This window comes from Ranitomeya variabilis, chromosome 8 (assembly GCF_051348905.1).
Source record: "Ranitomeya variabilis isolate aRanVar5 chromosome 8, aRanVar5.hap1, whole genome shotgun sequence".
In the NCBI taxonomy this organism is placed as follows: Eukaryota; Metazoa; Chordata; class Amphibia; order Anura; family Dendrobatidae; genus Ranitomeya; species Ranitomeya variabilis.
Genome location: NC_135239.1, coordinates 41342093 through 41367729, shown reverse-complemented (window position 1 = coordinate 41367729; position 25637 = coordinate 41342093). Strand labels below are relative to the sequence as shown.

The 25637-nt window shown below is 45.3% G+C and overlaps 2 protein-coding genes across 10 annotated transcripts in view; one reads left to right on the top strand and one right to left on the bottom strand.

Moving 5' to 3' along the window:
- The window catches only part of RALGPS2 (Ral GEF with PH domain and SH3 binding motif 2), a 115871-nt gene that overhangs the window by 25049 nt on the left and 65185 nt on the right, over positions 1-25637 (bottom strand). The gene's annotated exons all lie outside the window — the stretch shown is intronic.
- ANGPTL1 (angiopoietin like 1) lies at positions 1088-19394 on the top strand. 2 transcript variants are annotated; one of them, XM_077278055.1, is made up of 5 exons: positions 1088-1322; positions 7274-8129; positions 15216-15409; positions 17232-17502; positions 17592-19394. In XM_077278055.1, exons 2-5 carry the CDS (start codon positions 7304-7306, stop codon positions 17777-17779), a joined length of 1479 nt encoding a protein of 492 aa, XP_077134170.1. In that variant the 5' UTR covers positions 1088-1322; positions 7274-7303; the 3' UTR covers positions 17780-19394. The 2 variants fall into 2 exon arrangements, with proteins under 2 accessions (XP_077134170.1, XP_077134171.1); XM_077278056.1 differs by lacking the exon at positions 1088-1322 and adding an exon at positions 1937-2317.

Here is a 25637-nt window from a genome sequence, read left to right as displayed (position 1 = left end):
TAACACACTAGGGCTCATTTATCAAAACTATCAAGATAGATCGCTGGAGTCAATTGCGTCAAATTTATCAAAGTCTTGTCACCACTTAATTGGGGGCAGTTTTTGGGTGTCCTAAAGTCTGTCCTCTTAGACTAACATGGTCAGTTTGATTGTGTTATTTTAATGGTAAAAAAAAAAATTAAAAAAAAAAACAGCAGCTCTTCTATTAAAGGGACTCTGTCACCTGAATTTGGCGGGCTATGTAAATGCCATGTCCGGTCCGATGGGCGGTGTTTCTTCTTTTTTCCTTCACCCCATCCTTCCCAGCTGTCTGCAATATTTTCTGGAATTGGAGTAGGAGTTCTCCATAGTTTGCGCGTGCGCAATGCAATTTGTCTCGCGCAGTATGCTTTGCCCATCTGCGGGCAAAACCGAAAAGCATTACTGCGCATGCGCTGGCGCACTATGTTGCGGGCGTATTTATCTGTGTTCCGGGACATAGTGCGCCAGCGCATGCGCAGTAATGCTTTTTGGCTTTGCCCGCAGATGGGCAAAGCATACTGCGCGTGCACGAGACAAGATTGAATTGCGCGCGCGCGAACTATGAAGGACACCTACTCCAATTCCGGAAAATATTGTGGACAGCGGGGAAGGATGGGGTGGAGGAAAAAATAAGAAACACCGCCCATCAGACCGAAAACAGGGCATTTACATAGCCCGCCAAATTCAGGTGACAGAGTCCCTTTAAGAGCCTTGCGAAGCTAGCCTTACACACAAATATTGGTGGGAGGAGTGCAATTTTGTTCACAATTGTGACATATTGTGTCAAGTACGGTACCTTAGAATCTCTATAAATGCATAGCGCAAGGATTTCAAAAGTGGGCAAAATTAAGATGTCCATTACTGCAGCCCTTTACTCTCTCCCTGCTGATGTCAACTGCTGGAGGACATAGGCAGATCGCTACACGATCTCTAGTGGATACATCCAAACAATATAAATTTGTTTAAAAGCATATAGTAAATGTAAAAGGAAATTAAGAAACCCCTCTTACAAATAATGACGCCTCGCTTACATGCCAGCGGACTCTAAAAGCTACATTGAAAGTTTACTTAAAACTTGTATCAGGTTTCCATTGTAGCCACAAAATAGACCCCCACCCAAAAAAAAAAAAAAAAAAGGAAAAAAGGTCAGCGAGACCCCCGCATGGTCGGAATCTCAGGTTACAGAGATTTTAGTACAGAGGCGCATTACATAAGACGTCTATCCCTCCCTATCTCAGCAAGGACATAACGCAGAGCATTCTCTGCTCAACACACAGACCCGGGGCAGGCGAGAGCGAGAGGTAAGTGATTGGCTTCTTATTCCTACAAGTCACAAAGGTGCTCGCTGTAGCCTTAAGAGGTATATTGAAAAAGCCCTATAAACAAACTCTGCAAGATTTAATCTCCGGCCCGGCTTTAACTACAGCCACATGTGCGGAGCTCCTGGAAATGAGAGCCAGCAGGACCATAAGAAGCTTTCAGGAGGAGAACGCAATGCTGCCCTATGGGTTAAATAATGGACTGGCACATTTCACACCACAAAATATATACTATATACAGAAAAAAAAAAAAAAAAAAAAAGAATGTGAAATTTGTTACTGCAATCATGGGTCTAGGAGAGCAATGCAATGGATGAAATACCGCTGTGCAGTTTTCCTATTCGATGACCCTTAAAAAGGAGGCTGCAATCCCTAGAAGAAGCCATCTATACAGACATTAAGAGATTGAAGATATGGAGGTTTAAAGAGCTTCCCCAATCTACAGGATGCATCACGCAAAGAGAAGATGAATATTAGCAAAAAACCTTATTGTGCCAGTCCACCACCACCACCACCACCACCACCACCATCATCATCATCTAGGGTCTTCTCCTGAAGACCACAACTCCACAGTAAAAGTCAAAGGTCCCTTAGCTCTGGTCATTTTTAGAAGGGATGTACACAAGTTCACATTGTTGTTGCCAAATAAAGGGATAAACGTGCACCGAAATGGATCTTTACTTGTCGGCTGTGCTGAAGACCCGAGGATTGCCAGCTGGCTCAGTTACCAAAGCCAAAGACACTTAAGGAATCCCTCCTTCCCGACACCAACACTCCAGTACACGGATGTGCACAGAGCACTTTCCGCCAGGACTTTACCGGAGTGAGACCAGGCGCGTTTCACTCCCATCCTTCACTTACAGATGGAAAGAAATGAAGCAGGCTTCTGAATTATTCGGATAACGTCGCCCTCCGCTCCCCTCGTCTACACCGTGCAGGAAGGAGAGGCGAAGCAGATCTCGGCCGGCTGTGAAAAGGTTGGTTTTACACTACCGTCCTCTTGTTTTTACAACACTTAAATGTTTAAATGAGGGAAAAGAAGGTTCCTTGAGAACCGGTCTTGGATTTTCAGCACACAGACACATCTGGAAGCAGTTAACCCCTTCCCTGACAATGCAGGGGCCATAGGAGTTCGTACAGAAAATCAGGAGTAAAAACACAGACCTGCGGATTCCATCCAAGACTTTACCAACACGTATGGTCAGTTTGGGCATGAATGTGGCTAGCCATCACTAAATCATCATCATGTTGTAAATGACAAGTCTGAGGACCCTTTAAACTGACGTTCTAGAACTCTAAAATCCACATTGGGGTTAACTCCTTGGGTCGGGTTCTGGATGCTCATTTATCGCGACATATCTCGGTTCACTTTAGTTGCCTCCGCAGCTGTTGTGAACCACAAGTCCCTGAATGACATGCTGGCAAGTACGTGCAGGTCTACATAAGCTGGACTGTTCCAACCGGCATGGATCCGCTCTAAATCATAATAGACAGGTTTAGCATTATTGGCTCTCAATAATACAGCTTTCTATGGGTTACAGATGTTGTCGGCCCTCCAAGGCCCATCATCTCCGTTTGGATTATATTTTTGGGGGTTCTTGGCTTAGGAAGTTGGGACATAACTACTTCCATGAGATCACTTAGCCATTTTTTTTCCACCTTTCAAAACCAATAAATATGAACAAATGCATAAAGATACCAATCATAGGAATATGTATGAACATCTGTTGTGCCATAACTAGGAAAGCTTACAGATTCGGGATTGACAAGAGGCGTAAAGAAACCTCATCTGTATACTCCTCTGAAGAAAGAGGTGATACAACCTCGGAATTCTTTATAACTGGTCGTCTAATGTCACAGTTCTGTTTATTCTGGTTTTCCCCCTTGTGCACGTTGGTTCCCCCTTAGATTCACACAACATTGAGCTTCTGTTCAGGCCGGAGAACGCAAAGATTGGGCCTCTGCTGTGTCTCCCGTCAGACACGTTGGCTTACAACGTCAGACAGACGCATTGAAACCTGGAGAAGTCATGCAAAATGGAAAAACAGCCCCCCACAAAATAAAAATCTAAAAAATGAAGAATTGATTAAAAAGGCAAAGAAAAGGTCATTGGGGTCTAGAATCAAGGAATTGTATCTACATGTTTAGACGTTTCCTTTGCAATCCTGTGCCAAACATAAGACAGATATAACATGCATTGAGCCTTATTGACTTATTAAACCCACTATTCACTTACAAGGGAAAAAAATAACGAAATTGTGCAATATTTCTATATGCAAATTCCCTTTTATCCATACCACCAGCTATGGACCATTGAGCCTCTTGGCCAATCTGAGGAGACTGGTCTCACGCTCCTGACTTTAGGTTTCATGGTCACCACATTATCATATCACATTGAGAATTTTCCATTGAAAGTTATATAATTGCTAAATTAGACAAGTCATTGAGAAAACTGACTGTATAGCACTGATGGATTAAGTCTGACCTACATCTAACCACATACTGGAACGCTAAAGGCTAATTCACATTCAGATTTTTTTATGCATTTTTGCAAAAATTGTAGAAAAATTGTAGAAAAAACATTATTCATTACTTGCCAGCATCCACTGTAAATTGTGTACTGCATACCACGAAGGGCACCTATGACCGAGAAAATCAGGTGCAGGGGTTAAAATACCAGAATTAATGCGGGTAGGTTTTTTAGAAGACATGACACCGGTATGAAAGGCTACAAACGACTATTCCTCCCGAATACAAAAGCTCAGAGTAACGCCATCCAGGCACCGGCTTACACCATATGGGAAGGATTACGGCCCTCCTTTTAATTGAGTATTGAGCAAAATGAAGGGATTGTCAGCAATGTTTATGCGTATCTTGTACTTTCCGTATTGGCAGGAATGGAAGTGGGGTAAGAAGTTATGATAAAGGGTTGGAGGGGTTGGCGGAGAAGCCTTGAGCGGGATGGCGGAGGGAGATTACAATAGAAACAGATGCTGATCTGGGCTCACATCAAAGACTTGTGGCCATAATCGAGCTTCTTCTATAACGTGCATGTAGAGAGCTGCAAATAAATCAGTTTTACTATGTGCTCACAGTGCAAAGAAATGGGCAGGAAATTACCAACATGTCAAAAATGCACAGACTGCGGATTATCACATACTGAGAAAGTAGGAAAGGGGACATGGCCAAAACCAGTGACGGCTCCATGATACCGAGATCTGAGTGCAATGGAAACATACAGCCTATATTTTATATTATTTTCCATATTTTGGTTACCATTACTAAATTACACTTTCTATGAAATTAATGGAATCCATAAGAGAATGACTTTCCATTACTAGCGCCAAGGTAGCACGTGGGCTCCCATGTGGGGTCTCCAATCAGAGCTGGGAGGTGCTAGCTAAAGACAAAGTATGCAGAAGCCGGAATATACCCCGCATGTGTATGGTCCTACCAAACATGGAGAAAGCAAAGAAGGTTTGGAAAAGAAAAGTAGATAGACTATAGGGTCTGTAGACCCCAAAGGGCAGAATAGAGGCTACGCATAATGAGATACGTGTCATGTAGAAGATCACCAACTTTAGATGAATGGACCCTCAACTCTAGCTGCGTCCCTTTGTCAGACCTTCCCAAATAATAAAGTGACGGCACATTCTAGTAACGTGCAATCAAGTTGCGAGATGAATATTACCCCTTTTAAGCACAATATAGTAGAATTATACCCAGATCTGTGCCATACAGACGCACGCCTCGCGCAGAGCGTACACAGCACAATGAAAAGGATTGTTATTTTTATAGCAGTCGGCCTTCTTGGACGGCTGTAGCTGCAGAGCGCAGTCCTGTTTGTGGAATAACCTTGGAACGGATGACTTAATACTCGACAGTATTTGAGCAGGAGAAGACGCTGGCAGAGCGGAGGGCGCAGGCTGCCCACCCATGTCCATGTTGGAACGCCGGCCAAACACCACAAGCAATTAGTGCTACAGGAATCAGAAGTGATCACAATACGGAGCAGGAGTACAGAGAAGTCACACAGATGTTTGCAACTATATAAAAAAAAAAAATTCAAGACCCGTGTGTTTCCTGCCAAGAGGATTTCTTAAAAAGTTATTCCTCTAAACCTCAAAACGGGAAAATCTCAAATTCTCCATATAAAGATGTGCACGATAAAAACCCCTCTGAGCTTGTATCCGACCACTAGTGCCCTAAAATAAATAGTGATCTTAATTTTAGAGGAGAAGGGTAAGAGCCAGAAATAAGAAAAAAAAAAAAAAATGTAAGCAAGCATCGGATGACTGCCCGGCTCTAAACCGACCGTCAGTGCAACACAAGCACAAATCTGATCTTGGCAGCAGTAGAAGCGGCCATGTAACCACATCCATATTCCATAATTACAGGTTGTCCTGTACAATCAAAGTCAATTAACTCGAGTTATCAAACTTATCCATCCAATCAATTGTGTAAATACGGACGGTCTTCTGTGCCGTGGTACGCAGATGTAATCGCATCCACATGCGGAGCCCAATGGCCGAATGATTTTATGGGTAAAATTCAGGTATGAGGGCCTGGTTCCAGCCACTGCATGCAAATGCTGCCCAATATAGGTGCTGGATAAAGTGAGTAGACCTGTCAATTTTAGCACGACACATCTAATGTCTATTGAGGTTCCCGTCTATTAGTGGCCTAGTGTTCAGGTTTATGGGGGGGGGGGGTTGGTAAGAGTAGCCGTCAGCCCAACAAACATTCAGCTCTAAAATGTATAATACTCAGCCGACCCGGGTGATTACTACCATCTTGTCACATCCAACCCGAGTGGTTGGCCCAATGGGCATTTCGAGAAATATACAGTATGCCAAGATGGGACCAAGCAGGCATAAGAGCGGAAGGGATTGGTGAGGATTACTTTTATTTTTTCATCATACTGATAGGGGGTAAAGAAGAGGTAGCAGATAAAATGAAGTAAAACCATACTATACAGACAGACAACACAGAGGGCAATGTATTTGTAGACTGTAATCATGGAAATACACAAGTTTGCCCAGCAGCTGTATATGCAGACAGATTAATCTCTAAAGGGAATCTGTCAGTAAGATCAACCACCCCCAAGACATGCAGGTGTTCAAAATGTAAATCTATTGGCACCTTTATATCGTCTATCTGTTGCTGCATTCAAGGGGAATTTGTGTTCCCATTCATATGTAAATGAGGGATTAAGTGCTCTGGGTATAACCGAGCACTTTGAGTCTCTGTCTCCCAAGGTTGTTACTTTGCCCAGCACCAGTCTCTTTAGACTGATTGATAGCTCACTGGCTGTGTGACATCAAGAACCATGCTGAGAAATCAGACAACCAGCCATCAAGTTAAAAAGGCTGGTGCTGGGCAGAGAAATAACCTCAGGAGGAAGAAGCTCTTTAAATTACTTTGTTACGCCCAGAGCACTAAACCCTTCATTTGCATAGGATGCAAAATCATTCCGGAATGCAACAACAGATACAAGATATTGAGGTGTCGATTAATTTACATTTCAAAGACCTGTATGCTCAGGGTTGATCCTACTGATAGATTATTTTTAATGTAGAGTGAGCAATGATCATAAAAATATTAACATATTTACATTTCTACTGGCTATCCATTTACCCTGAAATAACAAAGCTTTTTATGTGGACTTCTAGTTTTCGGACTACTTTAGGAAGCAAACTGAAAAGTTATCCCTGGCGATAGAAGCCTGTAACATGAAAAATGTAACATGAAATTGTAAAACCGGCCTCAACTACGAAATTCTCTTGAGTTTTTATAAGTAATAAACTTTAACAGCAGATCGTAAATTTTACTTGAAGAAATTCTAGTGAAAGGTCCAACATTACACAATGGCAAGTGGGGTTTACTGCGGCCAAAAGTAGTAACTTACCTTTCTTTTTTTTTTCCGGTTTTAGTTGTTTGGACAAAAACAATCCCTGGGTAGGATGGAAAAACTCTTCTGGACCTTAGGGGTGTTGCTGATATCTCTGGTACCTTCTAGTTACGGCACAAACGTTGACTTTCAAAGTCGGAAAGCATCTTCAAAAAGAGTTACGCGTTCTGTGGACAGTACAGATGCCGATGACGGTAAACGGTGCGGTTACACGTTCATGGTGCCCCAGCAGAGAATCACCGGACCTATATGTGTCAACACCAAAGGGCCAGGTCCAAACAAGGACCAGGTGACAAGAATGGATCTGGAAAATCTCAAAGACGCTTTGGCTAAGCAAAGGACAGAGATGGAACTGTTACAAGTGGTGGTGGACGTGGACGGAAATGTTGTTAACGAGGTGAAGTTACTGAGGAAGGAGAGCCGCAATATGAACTCGCGGGTAACACAGCTCTACATGCAGCTCCTACACGAGATCATCCGGAAGAGAGATAACTCCCTAGAAGTATCTCACCTGGAGAACAAAATCCTTAATGTAACGGCGGAAATGCTTAAGGCCGCCACGCGCTACAAAGAGTTGGAAATCCGATACGCCTCGCTGGTAGATCTGGTCAATAACCAGTCTGCCGATATCTCATTGCTGGAAGAACAGTGCCTGAGAGTGTTCTCCAGAAGGGATCCCCATGGCTCGCCACCATTGGTACAAGTGGTGCCTCAACACATCCCAAATAGCCACCAGTACACCCCTGGACTAGGAGGCAGTAACGAGATCCAGAGAGACACCGGATACCCCAAGGTCAGAGATAGCAGACAGCCGCCACAAGCACCAGCACCCACCGTCAGCCCCTTCCGAGTCCCACCAGTGACCGTCATCAATGAAGGTAAGCAAAATATTGGCGGGAGGTGGAGCGGTGGGCAAGAAGTTCTTATAATAAGTAATAAATGTTTCAATGTAACAAGACTTCCCGGTCCACAATAAGTGTCTTCAAACTAGGCGGTACATATTACAAAGGCAATGAGCAGAACGTAGAGCACAGGACACATTAACCCAAGGATGAGGACGTCCTGCAAAACGTCATTCACTTGCCTGGTACTCTAATCCACTGTGGATTATACAAAAAAGGTTTTACGGCTTAACTTTCTGCAGGTCATCATCGTGCCATCAGTATGCCTTTGTTAAAAGTAATAAAATCATCTGGCGCCCACCCTCCCCAGGTGCAGGGTGTCACTGTTCCAGTCATTGTTTATAACCACCCTCCCCAGGTGCAGTGCGCCGCTGTTCCAGTCATTGCTTACACCCACCCTCCCCAGGTGCAGTGCGCCGCTGTTCCAGACATTGTTTACACCCACACCCTCCCTAGGTGCAGTGCGCCGCTGTTCCAGACATTGATTACACCCACACCCTCCCAAGGTGCAGTGCGCCTCTGCTCCAGTCATTGATTACACCCTCCCCAGGTGCAGTGCGCCGTTGTTCCAGACATTGTTTACACCCACCCTCCCTAGGTGCAGTGCGCCGTTGTTCCAGACATTGTTTACACCCACCCTCCCTAGGTGCAGTGCGCCTCTGCTCCAGTCATTGATTACACCCACCCTCCCCAGGTGCAGTGCGCCGTTGTTCCAGACATTGTTTACACCCACCCTCCCTAGGTGCAGTGCGCCGCTGTTCCAGTCATTGATTACACCCACCCTCCCCAGGTGCAGTGTGCCGCTGTTTCAGTCATTGATTACACCCACCCTCCCCAGGTGCAGTGTGCCGCTGTTCCAGTCATTGATTACACCCACCCTCCCCAGGTGCAGTGCGCCGCTGTTCCAGTCATTGTTTACAACCACCCTCCCTAGGTACAGTGTGCCGCTGTTCCAGTCACTGTTTACACCCACCCTCCCCAGGTGCAGTGCACCGCTGTTACAGTAATTGTTTACACCCACCCTCCCCAGGTGCAGTGTGACACTTTTCCAGTCATTGTTTACACCCACCCTCCCCAGGTGCAGTGAGCTTCTGTTCCAGACATTGTTTACACCCACCCTCCCCAGGTGCAGTGCGCCGCTGTTCCAGTCATTGTTTACAACCACCCTCCCTAGGTACAGTGTGCCGCTGTTCTAGTCACTGTTTACACCCACCCTCCCCAGGTGCAGTGCGCCGCTGTTCCAGTCATTGTTTACACCCACCCTCCCCAGGTGCAGTGCGCCTCTGTTCCAGTCATTGATTACACCCACCCTCCCCAGGTGCAGTGCACCGCTGTTACAGTAATTGTTTACTGGAAAGTTGAAATAATTTTTGCAATTGGATTTGATTCAACTTTTTGCACCGCTTCCTCTCATCCGCCTCTGCACGGTTCTATTTCGCAGTACAAAATGAGTTCTGAGAATCCGTCAGTTATGATGGGGTGACGGACTGACGAAGAGTGGGCAACTCTTATCTGTCTTTTTCTCAGCTGACTTATGACTGGAGATTCAAAGTTGAGTGTTCAGGGAAACAAAGAGAAACAGACAAATTGTGTTTGAAATCAAATTGCAAAAATGAACAATATCGCCAAATAAAAAAAAAAACTATGGCTACAATTTCCAAAAATTGAAAAAAAGAGAAGGAAAAAAGTCAACAGTTTTGACAGGTATAATAAACATTCCGGGACTGAAGACGTATGAAGATTTGACAATGCTGAGGCCGCAGCTTTTCTGCAGAATATTAGGTCACATTGCACGCTGTATCCAGTCCAATGAAAACAACCAGAGAATGATAAATCCTGGTAAAGCAGGAAATTGGTCTCACAAAGTTTCTCTGCGGTGGAAAATATTTCTAAGAAAATATTTACAAAATGTGTTTTTTTTCTGACGTACAATTATCAGGGACATTCCTAATACCCCGCAATACAACAAGTTTATGCTCCTGTAAGGAAAAAGGAGATTCACATGACCTTTGCTAAGTAAAAACACGTGCGGTAGCACTTAAAGGGGGCACCCAATAATAATAAAAAAAGTTATACAACTTCTTATTTTAAGCACACTTCATTTCTATGGAAAAATAAGCTGCAAAAGTTTTTTGTAAACGCCCAGAAATTAGTTGTTCTGACTAATGCTGTTGCACTTCCCAAAAAAAAAATAATAATAAAAAGGGAGTGGTAACGGGAAGGACCGGCATCAGGGCAGGTCCCCTCTGGCTTTTACTTGTTCAACTTATAAATATACATGTCAATCTACTTGTGCACATAGGAGCATAAATGCCGGAGTTTCCTAGCGCTACGTAGATGAGGGATCCGATCCCTGGGTCAGGCAGCATGGATTACTCAACAGGGTATTCCCAATCCATCTTTGGTAATGGGTATTGTCAGATCGTGCTCGTGAATACAAGGAATTTTGTAATTTAACTGCTTTTTAAAAATGTCAGCTGTTCTTGAGATATTGACACTTTTCTTTACAGCTTGTTGCCTTGGAGACCGACCACCGCTGCTACACAGCAGAACATCACATTGCTTACAAGTTTTTTTTCTAATGAACTTGTAAGCACGACCAGCAGTGGTGGTCGGTCTCCTAGGCAGTAAGCTGTAAACAAAAAATAAATAAAATGGTAATATCTCAAGACCGGCTCACAATGTACTGCTTAATTTTCAATGTGCTTGCTTTTCTTTTTGTTTACGAGAACTGTTGAACAATATCCATCTATGAAGATAAGAATAGTCCTTTAACGGAGGTATGTGCCCACATTAAAGAGGTTGTCCACTATTCAGACAACCCCTTCTGAATCGCTATGTTTCCGACCCCCCCAGTAAAATAACAACTGCAGTGCTGTTCCAGCGGTGTCGCCACCGGATCTCCTGGGGATCGTGTGACAGTGTCAAGTGATCCCTGCTGCCATTCAGCACTGGCTTCGTTCTTCTCTCTTACGGACGTAGTTGACAAGTCCTGATTTGTCCGAGGTAGAGAGGAGTGAAGCCAGTGCTGACTGGCAGCAGGGATTACATCACAGGGAGACCCAGTAGTGGCACCGCTGGAACAGCACCAGAGTTGAGTGTTATTTTTTTTTTTACTGGGGGATAACAGGTATTCAGAAGGGGATGTCCGAGTTGTGGACAACCTGTGTATAAATGTATCATGGGGCAGGAAAACCGCAATTTTTTTTGCGAATGGGTGATTAACACTGAAATAACTGACATGCTGCAGGTGACATTGCACATTTGGCTGCTACGGTGCAACCATGTTGTATCAACCTGGCCTGATGGTTAAGTGCACAGATAGTCAATCCTTCTAGATTTAGGAGCGATTCTTCCCATGCAGTAATGTCACATTCTTCCTAATCCACATGTCCTAGTAAGGAAGTGTGGGACGTGTCGGAGAGCCTCCAGCCCGACCACATTGGGGAGGATCCTGCAGCCTGTCAGTAGCACAGCGTGGCTTTGTTGTGAAGGACCTGGACACAGAAGCCGGCCGATCGGAAGCAGCAGTTTAGCAGGATGCAGTTTCAGCTGCGGCAGTTTAACAACATGTCCCCAGATTACAGCCAGATGTGGCCGAGCGTCCTGTCTATAAAGCATGGGAATCGAGAGGAACACGAGAATTCTCACATCTAGGATTGGAATGTATCGAATTAAGACAGGAAAGTGGGGCAACTAAATTTAGCGACGTCCCCGCATGGTGTCCTGCTATCAGGAAATGGGGTTTGGACGTGAACATAGTGGCGACATCTGAAAAGCATAAAGAGGTAGGAGTAGCTGCTGCTCGCGCTGGCCTCAGACCAGGCACTTGGCAAAACGAGCAGGAATATTTAATTCACACCAACAGTCTGTGGATCCTACAGACTGAAACTTGGCCGGTGTCCTCACGTCCCGCAATAGCAGCAATCCCACAAAATGACTGGAATCTGGTACTGGAGATGAGCGGATGGACTCGGTCAGGGGCATCCTTCGGCCAGATGGGAGGTCCTCAATCTTATACCTTCTGACGTTTGGTTTGTCAGGGCTGGAGCGGTGTCATCTGTGTGACGTGAAGCACTAGATATCCGGCGTCTAGTACAACTTATGGACACCGCTTACAACAAGGTCAGATATTAATTTGGAAAAAGTCCTTTCGAGTAAAGCACCAAAGTTGCAATAATGAAAAAAAAATAATAACCTAAAACATAACATAGTAAAAGTTTAGGTTACATCTGTATTGAATCCTCCACTACAAATCCATACAAAAACAAATACTATGTGCCATGTTTTTTTAAGACATGGACTGACACTGACAAAGCCAACAGACCCCACTAGAGCAAAGATGGCGTCTCCTCCGGGAAGACTCAGACGAGCAGTCTATGGCTTTCAAACGACCAGAGTTCTGTGCGCAGTAAATAGGATCGCTCTGCGGCCAAGGAACACCCCCGCTCTCGGCAGCACAGGACCATGAGCTGCAGACAAAGGATGATTGTAATGGCGGCATGAATGATCCCATCCCATGAGCGTTTTGCATATTCGTCCGGTGATCACCAGCCTCTTTACACAAGCTCACAATCAGCTAACGAATGCTTATTTCCAATTATGTGTTGGAAATGAAGCAGAACATCAGATTAGCGCATATGTATCAGGAGCCTAACCTGAAGGCGGTAATGTACACAGAATCAATGTATGTGCCGGGAATGTCCCAGAGGAATCCCGATGTAGGGAACAGTGCGCACAACAGGACGATACCAGAGGGAGGGAGAGGGGGTAAGTGCTCGGTCAACCTCCACCTGGTGATGGGCATGAAAAACAGCTGCTGCTGCCCCGTGGCTGGGGGAGAGATCCTCCAGGAAATATTGGATCCATTAGGATAAAACACAAGAGGTGGGCTGCGCTGCTGGAGGAAATTGATCTTTCAACAATAAGTTGTTTTTTTTTTAATCCACAACACATTTCCACACCGTACCTGCATCTTTATCAAGAGAAAACATTTGTTATTTTCACTTCACCCTTCCCATCTTCATTGTTGAGGAATGGATTTACTCCAGCAGAGCAGCCCACAACGCGCGTTTCATCCGCCTGGATCCGAGAACATCCCTAGGGCATACATCAAATGTATCTACAGGTCACCATCCCTCGATGGTGGACAAAGTGTCCGTCAGACCAGATATTCTTCACTATATGGAAGCAGAAATCTTGAATACATGACAAGGGAAAATCTGAAAAATGGAGAAAAAAAACTAAACAAAACCTTTCCACTGGATAAAATTAGAATACCCTATGAATGTGACTGGTAAATCCTAGCTGCAAATACTCCCCAAATTAGTACCATGGCCCATTAATCGCCCCCACAGTAGGAGAGGATGTATAATGGCTTCCAAACATCCCGCTAACCCCGATAGGATCTGCCAGGAGCAGTGTAACGAGCGAGTGGCCTCAGATTGGCCTGCAGATCTGCTCCGCGGTCATCTCTTCTCTACCGGTGAGCGTGCACGGTAACGAATAACTGCAGCTAATCAATACCACACGCTGCCGGCCGGCCCCCCCACCACAATAAATAAGAAACGTCCTTCTTCTGTAACTTGCCGTGTAGGAATCTGCACTGCGCTCACAAGCTGGTAATTTTCCACAAATCCTGTATTTTACTAATTAAATCTTTGGAAAAGTTCCACAAGTAATTTGAAACATTTTAAAGATTAGCGCTATTGTTTCCCTTCAGTAAAATGTAATTTACAAATAAAGGAACAATTCCAACAGTGGGCAAGACAAAGCGAAGAGGGGGAAAAAAAAAAGGAAAAATAAGCTTTATCCCCAGGAATGAAGAAGTATGCCACGTCTAGATGCAGAAAGTCATCCTGGGGATCCTGAGGGGCCTCGCCGAAATCAGCTCAACAAAGAAGAGTACAACTTCTTCCTAACAAACAAAAGTCTGTGTTTTCCTTGTGACGGTGCGCGGTGTAAGTCACGCTGCAGGACCCCGCTACGTCCTACACAACAAACTAAACATTTCAGCTTCCAATACATCAACAGCAAACTCTGCTCGTCCCCGGGGAGGGCTGAGCGCCGCGGCCAGGTATGATCAGCTATTCTTAGAAGCACAGGGAATTCAATGCTTAATATGGAAACGATTTCCAAACTATGCATCAATTCTGGGTATTAAATGGATTTGGAAAATCCCTATTAGACACAAGTGTCCCTTGTAAATAAGCGGATCATTGGGAATCCTGGCGTCCGGCCCCCTATAATCTGTTGGGAGACATAGCAGGAAATGTTCTATTTCCACTTATTGTCATCAAAGCCGATCTGTCACATTACAACATGCGCACATTATTAAATAAGTCTTAGCCCCCCCCCCCCGTACACATCAGATCTAAGGACAATTCAAACATGACTGGCCTACAGTTTGAGGTGTGGGGGGGTCTCCCGACAGACGAAGTTGGAGGAGAGAAGGATCAAGCAATTGGAAATTTCAACGGACGAATCTTTTATTCGACGGGGAGATGAGCGGCTGCCAGAGGAATCTGGCAGCGGCTCACTCATAAAACACACAGGAGCAGAGCCAAGCTTTCCAAGTTCGGGAAATCACTGTCCGCCAAAACAGTTCAGCCGACAGCCATCTGATGTGCACGTCCACCTTTAGACCTGATAAGGCAGGTGTACTTACTTTGATTTGTAGCAAGATTATACAGCTGTTGTGACGTGAGAATTCAGACAGGAAGACTTTCAAAAACAAAATTATGAGATTGATTTTCACAGTACATACACCAGCTTCATCAGGTCTACGAGATCAATTTACTAATGTACTGAAGTTTTATCATAAAATCTAGAAACGGTTGCCCCATCTAAGACACATGGTACGTCCACAGGAGGTCCCATTATAGGTGCTGGCAACACAACAATGAACACCAGCCCCATCAGTCGTGGTCAGGAATGGAGCAGTGGCAGCTCATCCCTCTAATCTAGAGGTTTATTTTTTCCTACTCTTTCTAGTTTCTTGCTGGTAATCTACATGCTATAAGAGTGAGGACATTATGTGATACATGGACTTTTCTTTACCAGGTCCATTCAGGGACTGCAAGCACGCGATAGACTCCGGATTCTCCAGCAGCGGAATCTACTTGATAAAACCCAAAAATGCCAACAGTCACATGCAGCTGTGGTGCGAGAACAGCCTGGATCCTGGCGGGTGGGCCGTCATACAGAGGCGGACGGACGGATCAGCAAACTTTTTCAGGAACTGGGACACGTATAAGGTGAGGACATTTCGTCATCTGTACAAATCCCGGGCACAGCCGCTGTAATGGGCAGGTCGCTAATGAATATTCATTATTTACACATTAGTGTAACTTCATGCAGCTGTCAAGATGGGCGAGAAGACAAAGTCCCACCCCTCACTTCCTGCAGAGGCAAATGCCCGCCCCTCACTTCCCATATATAGGCAAATGCCCGCCCCTCACTTCCCATATATAGGCAAAGTCCCACCCCTCACTTCCCATATATAGGCAAATGCCCGCCCCTCACTTCCCATATATAGGCAAAGTCCCACCCCTCACTTCCTGCAGAGGCAAACGCCCGCCCCTCACTTCCCATATATAGGCAAATGCCCACCCCTCACTTCCTGCAGAGGCAAATGCGCGCCCCTCACTTCCCGTATATAGGCAAATGCCCACCCCTCACTTCCCATATATAGGCAAATGCCCGCCCCTCACTTCCTGCAGAGGCAAATGCCCGCCCCTCACTTCCCATATATAGGCAAATGCCCACCCCTCACTTCCTGCAGAGGCAAATGCCCGCCCCTCACTTCCCATATATAGGCAAATGCCCGCCCCTCACTTCCTGCAGAGGCAAATGCCCGCCCCTCACTTCCCATATATAGGCAAATGCCCACCCCTCACTTCCTGCAGAGGCAAATGCGCACCCCTCACTTCCCGTATATAGGCAAATGCCCACCCCTCACTTCCCATATATAGGCAAATGCCCACCCCTCACTTCCCATATATAGGCAAATGCCCGCCCCTCACTTCCTGCAGAGGCAAATGCCCGCCCCTCACTTCCCGTATATAGGCAAATGCCCACCCCTCACTTCCTGCAGAGGCAAATGCCCACCCCTCACTTCCCATATATAGGCAAATGCCCACCCCTCACTTCCTGCAGAGGCAAATGCGCGCCCCTCACTTCCCGTATATAGGCAAATGCCCACCCCCCTCACTTCCCATATATAGGCAAATGCCCGCCCCTCACTTCCTGCAGAGGCAAATGCCCGCCCCTCACTTCCCGTATATAGGCAAATGCCCACCCCTCACTTCCCATATATAGGCAAATGCCCACCCCTCACTTCCTGCAGAGGCAAATGCGCGCCCCTCACTTCCCGTATATAGGCAAATGCCCACCCCTCACTTCCCATATATAGGCAAATGCCCGCCCCTCACTTCCTGCAGAGGCAAATGCCCACCCCTCACTTCCCGTATATAGGCAAACGCCCACCCCTCACTTCCCATATATAGGCAAATGCTCGTCCTTCTCTTCCAGCAGAGGCAAATGCCCGCCCCACTTCCTGTACAGAGGGAAATGCCGGCCCCCACTTCCTGTACAGAGGGAAATGCTGGCCCCCACTTCCTGTATAGAGGCAAATGCCCGCCCCCACTTCCTGTATAGAGGCAAATGCCCGTCCTTCACTTCCAGCAGAGGCAAATGCCCGCCCCACTTCCTGTACAGAGGGAAATGCCGGCCCCCACTTCCTGTATAGAGGCAAATGCCCGTCCTTCACTTCCAGCAGAGGCAAATGCCCGCCCCCCACTACCTGTATAGAGGCAAATGCCCGCCCCCACTTCCTGTAATTCATCTAGAAAACCATCAATGGTGACCAGCTTTTTGGAGAAGTCTTACAGGCTAAAAATGTCGTTTTGGCTAAAAAAAAAAAAATTAGCCATTTTGCTAGCCACTGCATTTCCCCATCAGATGGTCTAGAGATTTTGGAAACATGAGTAACTGTTTAAGAATCTTAGTATTACAGTAATGAATAATGATGTTTTTGTACGGTATGGCACTGACGCACTGCATGTTCTCTCTATACAGAAAGGTTTTGGAAACATTGATTCAGAGTACTGGCTGGGGCTCGAAAACATCTATCAACTAACAAACCAAGATAACTATAAGCTGCTGATTGAACTGGAAGACTGGAATAATAAAAAAGTCTACGCAGAATACAGCAGCTTCCGGCTGGAGCCAGATACGGACTTCTACAGGTTACGACTGGGAACGTATCAAGGGAACGCTGGCGATTCCATGGTCTGGCACAACGGCAAGCAGTTTACCACACTGGACAGGGACAGAGATATGTATACAGGTGAGACAGGAATTGACGTTTTACAAGTCACGATAGAACAATATCCAAAGTTTTAAAAAATGCACTAAAATACTGCCACTTATTTCCAGGTAACTGTGCACACTTCCATAAGGGAGGATGGTGGTACAATGCCTGTGCACATGCCAATCTCAACGGAGTGTGGTACAGAGGCGGTATGTACCGGAGTAAGCACCAGGACGGCATCTACTGGGCAGAATACCGGGGCGGATCGTATTCTCTCAAAAAGGTACAAATGTTGATCAGACCAATAGAGTGAAGCACAAAGAAGGACAATGGTGGAAGGTGCTCGAATTCCCCAATGGTTCCGGCCATGAAGACATCACGATTCTATTGAGAGGACGTTTCATCCATAAACTGTATAAGAGGAACGCTGGACATCCCTCCATTTCCAGGTTACTATGTATTTCTGGTTATTTTATTGGATTTATGTAAAGACATAACCGATATGACACGGCTTCTAGTGCTCCGTCCACCATGGGGTGGGAGTTCGGCAGAACGCCTGCATAATAATGTAAGAGGAGATGGACGACGACGTATCAGCATCCGGCACACGGCTATCAATGAATATGTGCGAATATTAGGATATTTAATGCCTGATGTGCTCAGCCAGATGTCAGGAACTCACAAACCGATGATTTCACCGTGATGTCCTGCAGGACTTACCAGGGCAAAACTAAAGACGATGGACAGCCGAGGCCTAAACAATGGAACTAATCCAATCTGTCGCAGAATACAGATGATGTAATGTGTAAAATATAAATTATCCCGCTTGCTTTTCTTATGCTTTGTGCTCTTTTATGGTTTCTAATGTAAATTTTCAATTTTGCTCTTGACACCTGGCCATACTCACATCAGACAGAGGTTGGTCAACTCCAACAATTTTGGAGGGGCAACATGTGGACAGTCAGACCACCCCAAGACGTCTGCATCTTGGATTTCACCATGCCAAATTTTTGTTCAGGAAAAATTTCTGCAAGGGGTGTCCGTCGGTGGGTTATTCCCATTCATTGAAATAAACACGGCCGACCCAGGCTGGCACATCAAAGGCAGAAAGAGGCAATCTTTGGATAATTGTTTTATGATAGATTAAGCAGCCTAAGGCTAGGTGCATACACAGGTTTTTATGCTGTCAAACTGAGGGTTTTTTTTTTTTTTTTCCCCCCAAGCAAAATCCAGTTAAGAAAACTCATTTTTTTGGGGGGTAGTTTTTAGTTTCATATAAAGTTTTTTTCCTCCCTGAAGTGCTTGTTTGTAGTTTTTTGACTAGGCGGTCCCAGTTTGAAAAGATTTTCTATAGGATCTACTTCAAAGTACAAGTATTTTTCAAGACCTTCAGGGTGGAAAAGAAAAAAAGAAACTTTAAAACTCCTCATATGAGCAGCAAAGTGGATTTGCAATAGAAATAAGTTGGAAGAGTCTCCCTGGGATTGTTAAAAGCAGATTCTGAGAAAGATTTTGGAAAGAAACCGATTAAAAAAAACAAACATCAGTGTGAATAAAGCTTTAGGGTCCTTTTATACAGCCACATTTCTGAATGACGCACTCGCTTCAAGGTCTTTTTACCTAAGGTGACAAGAACAGCCTGGTGACGATTGTTCAGTCTGTATCTTGTCGGCAGAATGTTCCCCATTGACAAGGGGAGAAGATGCCGAAAGATTTTTTTTAGGTCACATATTAGATGTGATCAGACGAACAAGTTTGCTTGGTTATGACTCCAATGCTTATATAAGCCAACAATTGGGACACTATTATATGATAAGCCATCTTTACATAACAGGAGGCGAGAGTCTAAAAGATATAATGGTCAGTGTGAAAATTGCTAAACTTTCTGAGAATACAGAAAATTGAAAATTTTTAACAAAAAAATTAAACCTAAAAAAAAAACGGATTTCAAACAACTGGGTGTCTCGTGATTACACAATCATGTTATGGATATATTCGCAGGTTACAGATTAATTGCAGAAATGTCTTAGATTTTTTCCATACATCTCAATGGGATTTGCAGAAATCCACGAGCTTGGCATCAAAATGGAACGATCGTAAGCTGCAGAAATTTCTGTAACAAATCTGCCCCGTGTGAATATGCCCTAAACAGCTACTCAGATTTAAGTGCGTCACCGGCACATATATCCAATAGAGCACGTTCCGTATTAATCCGCGTATACGAGAAGGTTTTGGGGCGCAACGTCATGAGAAGGTTGATGGCACGTCTACACAAAGCTTAGATGTCGGACCGTCCTGTCGTGGACACAGTAGATCATGTCTTAATGACACCACATAAACAATCATTAGGAGCAAGGTGGTACGATAATCTTCATGCCCCAGTCTCTAGTCCTGACCTCAAGGACCATCCCTTTAAAGGTAATCTGTCAGTACAAAATGACTGTGCAAACCAAGCACGGGCATTCGGTGCACCATGGCGTGGCCGAGCTATTCAGTGCTCCTTTCAGCCTACTTGATTTCCATTTAACGCCGTCCTCCCGCTTTCTTCCCGGCTTTTACAAGAGGGTGTAGATAGTTGGATGTCAGGTAGGTGGGAAAGTGCACTGAACTGCTCGGTCACGTCAGGGGTGGACTAGGCAAATGTGCTTAGTTTGAACAGTCATTTTGTGCTGACAAGACTGTTTCCTAATCGACTTCTATATTTTCAGGGTCTTGCTACGTTCAGTCATCTAGTAATTTTGAGGACATTCATTATATGCTACCAGTGTCGGACTGGGTTGGAAAAGGCCCACCAGTAACACTGATTCTGGGGCCACACTGTTCAGCTACAAGCAGAATGAACCTGACCCAAGTACTAATTTACTTTTGTTTCTATGTAATATTTGGCTTGTTTAACCCCTTCCCGACCTTTGACGCATACGCTGCGTCATGAAAGTCTGTGCCAATCCGACCTATGACGCAGCGTATGCGTCATGAAATGATCGCGTCTCTGCAGATCGGGTGAAGGGGTTAACTCCAATCTCACCCGATCTGCAGAGACAGGGGGAGTGGTGCTTCAGCCCAGGGGGGGTGGCTTCACCCCCCCGTGGCTACGATCGCTCTGATTGGCTGTTGAAAGTGAAACTGCCAATCAGAGCGATTTGTAATATTTCACCTAAAAAACTAGTGAAATATTACAATCCAGCCATGGCCGATGCTGCAATATCATCGGCCATGGCTGGAAAACCTGAAGTGACCCCCCCCACACCCACCGATCGCCCCCCCAGTCCTCCGTTATGGGGTCCGGTCCCCTCCGTCCGCCTGCCGGCTCCCCCGTCCTCCTGTCCGCTCCCTCCTTGTTTGGATTCACCCCCCCTGTGGTCCGATCATCCCCCCTGTGCTCCGATACACCCCCCCACCACCCCTTCATACTTACCGATCCTCCCGGTGTCCGTACGTCTCCTCGCTGGGCGCCGCCATCTTCCAAAATGGCGGGCGCATGCTCAGTGCGCCCGCCGAATCTGCCAGCCGGCAGATTCCTTACAAGTACATTTTGATCGCTGTGGTAGGTTCTATCACAGCTATCAAAATAAAAAAAATAATAAATAAACCCCCCCCTTTATCACCCCCATAGGTAGGGACAATAATAAAATAAAGAAAATATATATATATTTTTTTTTTCGTTTTCCACTAGGGTTAGGGTTAGAACTAGGGGTAGGGTTAGGGCTACGGGTAGGGTTAGGGTTATGGCATGTGCACACAGAGCGGATTTGGCCGCGGATCCGCAGCGGATTGGCCGCGGATCCGCAGCGGATTGGCCGCGGATCCGCAGCGGATTGGCCGCGGATCCGCAGCGGATTGGCCGCTGCGAATTCGTAGCAGTTTTCCATCAGGTTTACAGTACCATGTACACCTATGGAAAACCAAATCCACTGTGCCCATGGTGCGGAAAATTCCGTGCAGAAACGCTGCGTTGTATTTTCCGCAGCATGTCAATTCTTTGTGCGGATTCCGCAGCGTTTTACACCTGTTCCTCAATAGGAATCCGCAGGTGAAATCCGCACAAAAAAACACTGGAAATCTGCTGTAAATCTGCAGGTAAAACGCAGTGCCTTTTACCTGCAGATTTTTCAAAAATCGTGCGGAAAAATCTCACACAAATCCGCAACGTGGGCACATAGCCTTAGGGTTAGGGTTGGAATTAGAGTTAGGGTTGGAAATAGGGCTAGGGTTGGAAATAGGGTTAAGATTAGGCTTGTGGTTAGGGTTAGGGGTGTGTTGGGGTTACAGTTGTGGTTAGGGTTGGGATTAGGGTTAGGGTTGGGATTAGGGTTGGAATTAGGGTTACGGGTGTGTTGGGGTTAGGGTTGTGGTTAGGGGTGTGTTGGGGTTAGGGTTGTGATTAGGGTTATGGCTACAGTTGGGATTAGGATTAGGGGTGTGTTGGGGTTAGTGTTGAAGTTAGAATTGAGGGGTTTCCACTGTTTAGGCACATCAGGGGTCTCCAAACGCAACATGGCGCCACCATTGATTCCAGCCAATCTTGCGTTCAAAAAGTCAAATGGTGCTCCCTCCCTTCCAAGCCCCAACGTGCGCCCAAACAGTGGTTTACCCCCACATTTGGGGTACCAGCATACTCAGGACAAACTGGGCAACAACTGTTGGGGTCCAATTTCTCCTGTTACCCTTGTGAAAATAAAAAATTGCTTGCTAAAACATCTTTTTTGAGGAAAGAAAAATGATTTTTTATTTTCACGTCTCTGCGTTGTAAACTTCTGTGAAGCACTTGGGGGTTGAACGTGCTCATCACACATCTAGATAAGTTCCTTGGGGGGTCTAGTTTCCAAAAGGGGTCACTTGTGGGGGGTTTGTACTGTTTAGGCACATCAGGGGCTCTGCAAACGTAACGTGATGCCCGCAGACCATTCCATTAAAGTCTGCATTCCAAAACGTCACTACTTCCCTTCCGAGCCCCGGCATATGCCCAAACAGTGGTTTACCCCCACATATGGGGTATCAGCGTACTCAGGAGAAACTGGACAACAACTTTTGGGGTCCAATTTCTTCTGTTACTCTTGCAAAAATAAAAAATTCTGGGCTAAAAAATATTTTTGAGGAAAGGAAACACATTTATTATTTTCACGGCTCTGCGTTATAAACTTCTGTGAAGCACTTGGGGGTTCAAAGTGCTCACCACACATCTAGATTAGTTCCTTGGGAGGTCTAGTTTCCAAAATGGGGTCACTTGTGTGGGAGCTCCAATGTTTAGGCACACAGGGGCTCTCCAAACGCGACATGGTATCCGCTAATGATTGGAGCTAATTTTCCATTCAAAAAGCCAAATGGCGTGCCTTCCCTTCCGAGCCCTGCCGTGCGCCCAAACAGTGGTTCACCCCCACATATGGGGTATCATCGTACTCAGGACAAACTGGACAACAACATTTGGGGTCCAATTTCTCCTATTACCCTTGGGAAAATAAAAAATTCTGGGCTAAAAATCATTTTTGAGGAAAGAAAAATAATTTTTTATTTTCACGGCTCTGCGTTATAAACTTCTGTGAAGCACCTGGGGGTTATAAGTGCTCACTATGCATCTAGATAAGTTCCTTGGGGGGTCTAGTTTCCAAAATGGGGTCACTTGTAGGGGAGCTCCAATGTTTAGGCACACAGGGGCTCTCCAAACGCGACAGTGTCCGCTAACGATTGGAGCTAATTTTCCATTCAAAAAGTCAAATGGCACTCCTTCCCTTCCGAGCCTTACCATGTGCCCAAACAGTGGTTTACCCCCACATGTGAGGTATCGGCGTACTCAGGAGAAATTGTCCAACAAATTTTAGGATCCATTTTATCCTGTTGCCCATGTGAAAATGAAAAAATTGAGGCTAAAATAATTTTTTTGTGAAAAAAAAGTACTTTTTCATTTTTACGGAACAATTTGTGAAGCACCTGGGGGTTTAAAGTGCTCACTAGGCCTCTAGATAAGTTCCTTTTGGGGTCTAGTTTCCAAAATGGGGTCACTTGTGGGGGAGCTCCAATGTTTAGGCACACGGGGGCTCTCCAAACGCGACATGGTGTCCGCTAAAGATTGGAGCCAATTTTTCATTGAAAAAGTCAAATGGCGCTCCTTCCCTTCCGAGCCCTGCCGTGCACCCAAACAGTGGTTTACCCCCACATATGAGGTATCAGTGTACTCAGGACAAATTGGACAACAACGTCCATGGTCCAGTTTCTCCTTTTACCCTTGGGAAAATAAAAAAATTGTTGCTAAAAGATCATTTTTGTGACTAAAAAGTTAAATGTTCATTTTTTACTTCCATGTTGCTTCTGCTGCTGTGAAACACCTGAAGAGTTAATAAACTTCTTGAATGTGGTTTTGAGCACCTTGAGGGGTGCAGTTTTTAGAATGGTGTCACTTTTGGGTATTTTCAGCCATATAGAACCCTCAAACTGACTTCAAATGTGAGGTGGTCCCTAAAAAAAATGGTTTTGTAAATTTTGTTGTAAAAATGAGAAATCACTGGTCAAATTTTAACCCTTAACTTCCCAACAAAAAAAAATTGTTTCCAAAATTGTGCTGATGTAAAGTAGACATGTGGGAAACGTTATTTATTAACTATTTTGTGTCACATAACTCTCTGGTTTAACAGAATAAAAATTCAAAATGTGAAAATTGCGAAATTTTTAAAATTTTCGCCAAATTTCCGTTTTTTTCACAAATAAACTCAGAAATTATCGACCTAAATTTACCACTAACATGAAGCCCAATATGTCCCGAAAAAAGAATCTCAGAATCGCTAGGATCCGTTGAAGCGTTCCCGAGTTATTACCTCATAAAGGGACACTGGTCAGAATTGCAAAAAACGGCAAGGTCATTAAGGCCAAAATAGGCTGGGTCATGAAGGGGTTAATGAATGATTAGATTATACTTTTCTCCTGCAAATTGTTATAACATTACTCATTAGCACTCCTTCATAGGGGCGGCCTACCGGAGGATTCTCCTGCTCTCCCGTAGGCCAGTCCGAGCTTGTACACTGCGTTAGTGCTGTAATAGAATTATGTAGAAATTTTATAAGCCACAGATGAGGATCACATCCGCTAGATTCAAGCATAACGCTGTACAATAAGGCTTTGCATTGGGGGTGTATTGCAGGCTTTTGCTTTGCAGCTGAAATATCGATTTATCTTTTTTTTTTTATCATCCTGGGAAGAAAAATTTTTGAAAGTCACAAATCATCCACAACGAGGAAGTTAGCGTGCATCCGCTAACACAGCTGCCATCTGCACAAAGCGTGAGTGTGTGTGACTCAACAATCAAGGAATGGGATATGCTCTGGAGTCCGCGGGATCCCCGACTCCATCATCCTGCTTTACATCATCCGGCTCACATCACGAATGCAGAACAGGCGCATGGGCTGCTTCACACAGGCCTTATGGAAGAGGCACGCACATTACAGCCAGCACGGAAAATGTCAAGACAATACATCACACTCCACAACTTCACATTTTCTTTAACATACGCAAGACATTTATTTTTGCAATTCTAAGTACCCAAATCCATGTAATTTCCCCCCAAACTGCACCAGTTTACTTCATTTAAATCCTGCCGTACCTGGCCCGAATTCTCATATAAACCGGACTTTGCCTGGCTTTGTTTTAGTCCTTCCAGCAGCAAACTTTAAACAATGCCATTATCCAAAAATAAAAAAGAATCACGGATCAAAAATTAAATGCCAGCATTGTGCTAATGCATGTAGCACCCAAGGAAGGAAACTGTCCCCTTGTGAAAAGCATTAATGTTTATAGTTCTCTCTTGGGCCAATCATAGAGCAAAAGTCAGACTTTTCTTTTCATTGCGCCGGACAATGAACAGTACTTCAGAGTAACACAATATGCCTTCTAGAAAGTTGCAGTAATCCAGAATAGCGGCACTCACCAGCCACACAAAGAACGGCGGCACTCACCAGCCACACAAAGAACGGCGGCACTCACCAGCCACACAAAGAACGGCGGCACTCACCAGCCACACAAAGAACGGCGGCACTCGCCAGCCACACAAAGAACGGCGGCACTCGCCAGCCACACAAAGAACGGCGGCACTCGCCAGCCAAACAAAGAACGGCGGCACTCACCAGCCACACAAAGAACGGCGGCACTCGCCAGCCATACAAAGAATGGCGGCACTCGCCAGCCAT

Excerpts from the sequence above, each read along its gene's own strand:
- ANGPTL1 (XM_077278055.1), top strand. The coding sequence starts at position 7,304 with ATGGAAAAACTCTTCTGGACCTTAGGGGTGTTGCTGATATCTCTGGTA. Across the intron at positions 8,130-15,215 it reads AGTGACCGTCATCAATGAAG|GTCCATTCAGGGACTGCAAG; the intron begins GTAAGCAAAATA and ends TTTCTTTACCAG. Across the intron at positions 17,503-17,591 it reads GGACAGAGATATGTATACAG|GTAACTGTGCACACTTCCAT; the intron begins GTGAGACAGGAA and ends ACTTATTTCCAG.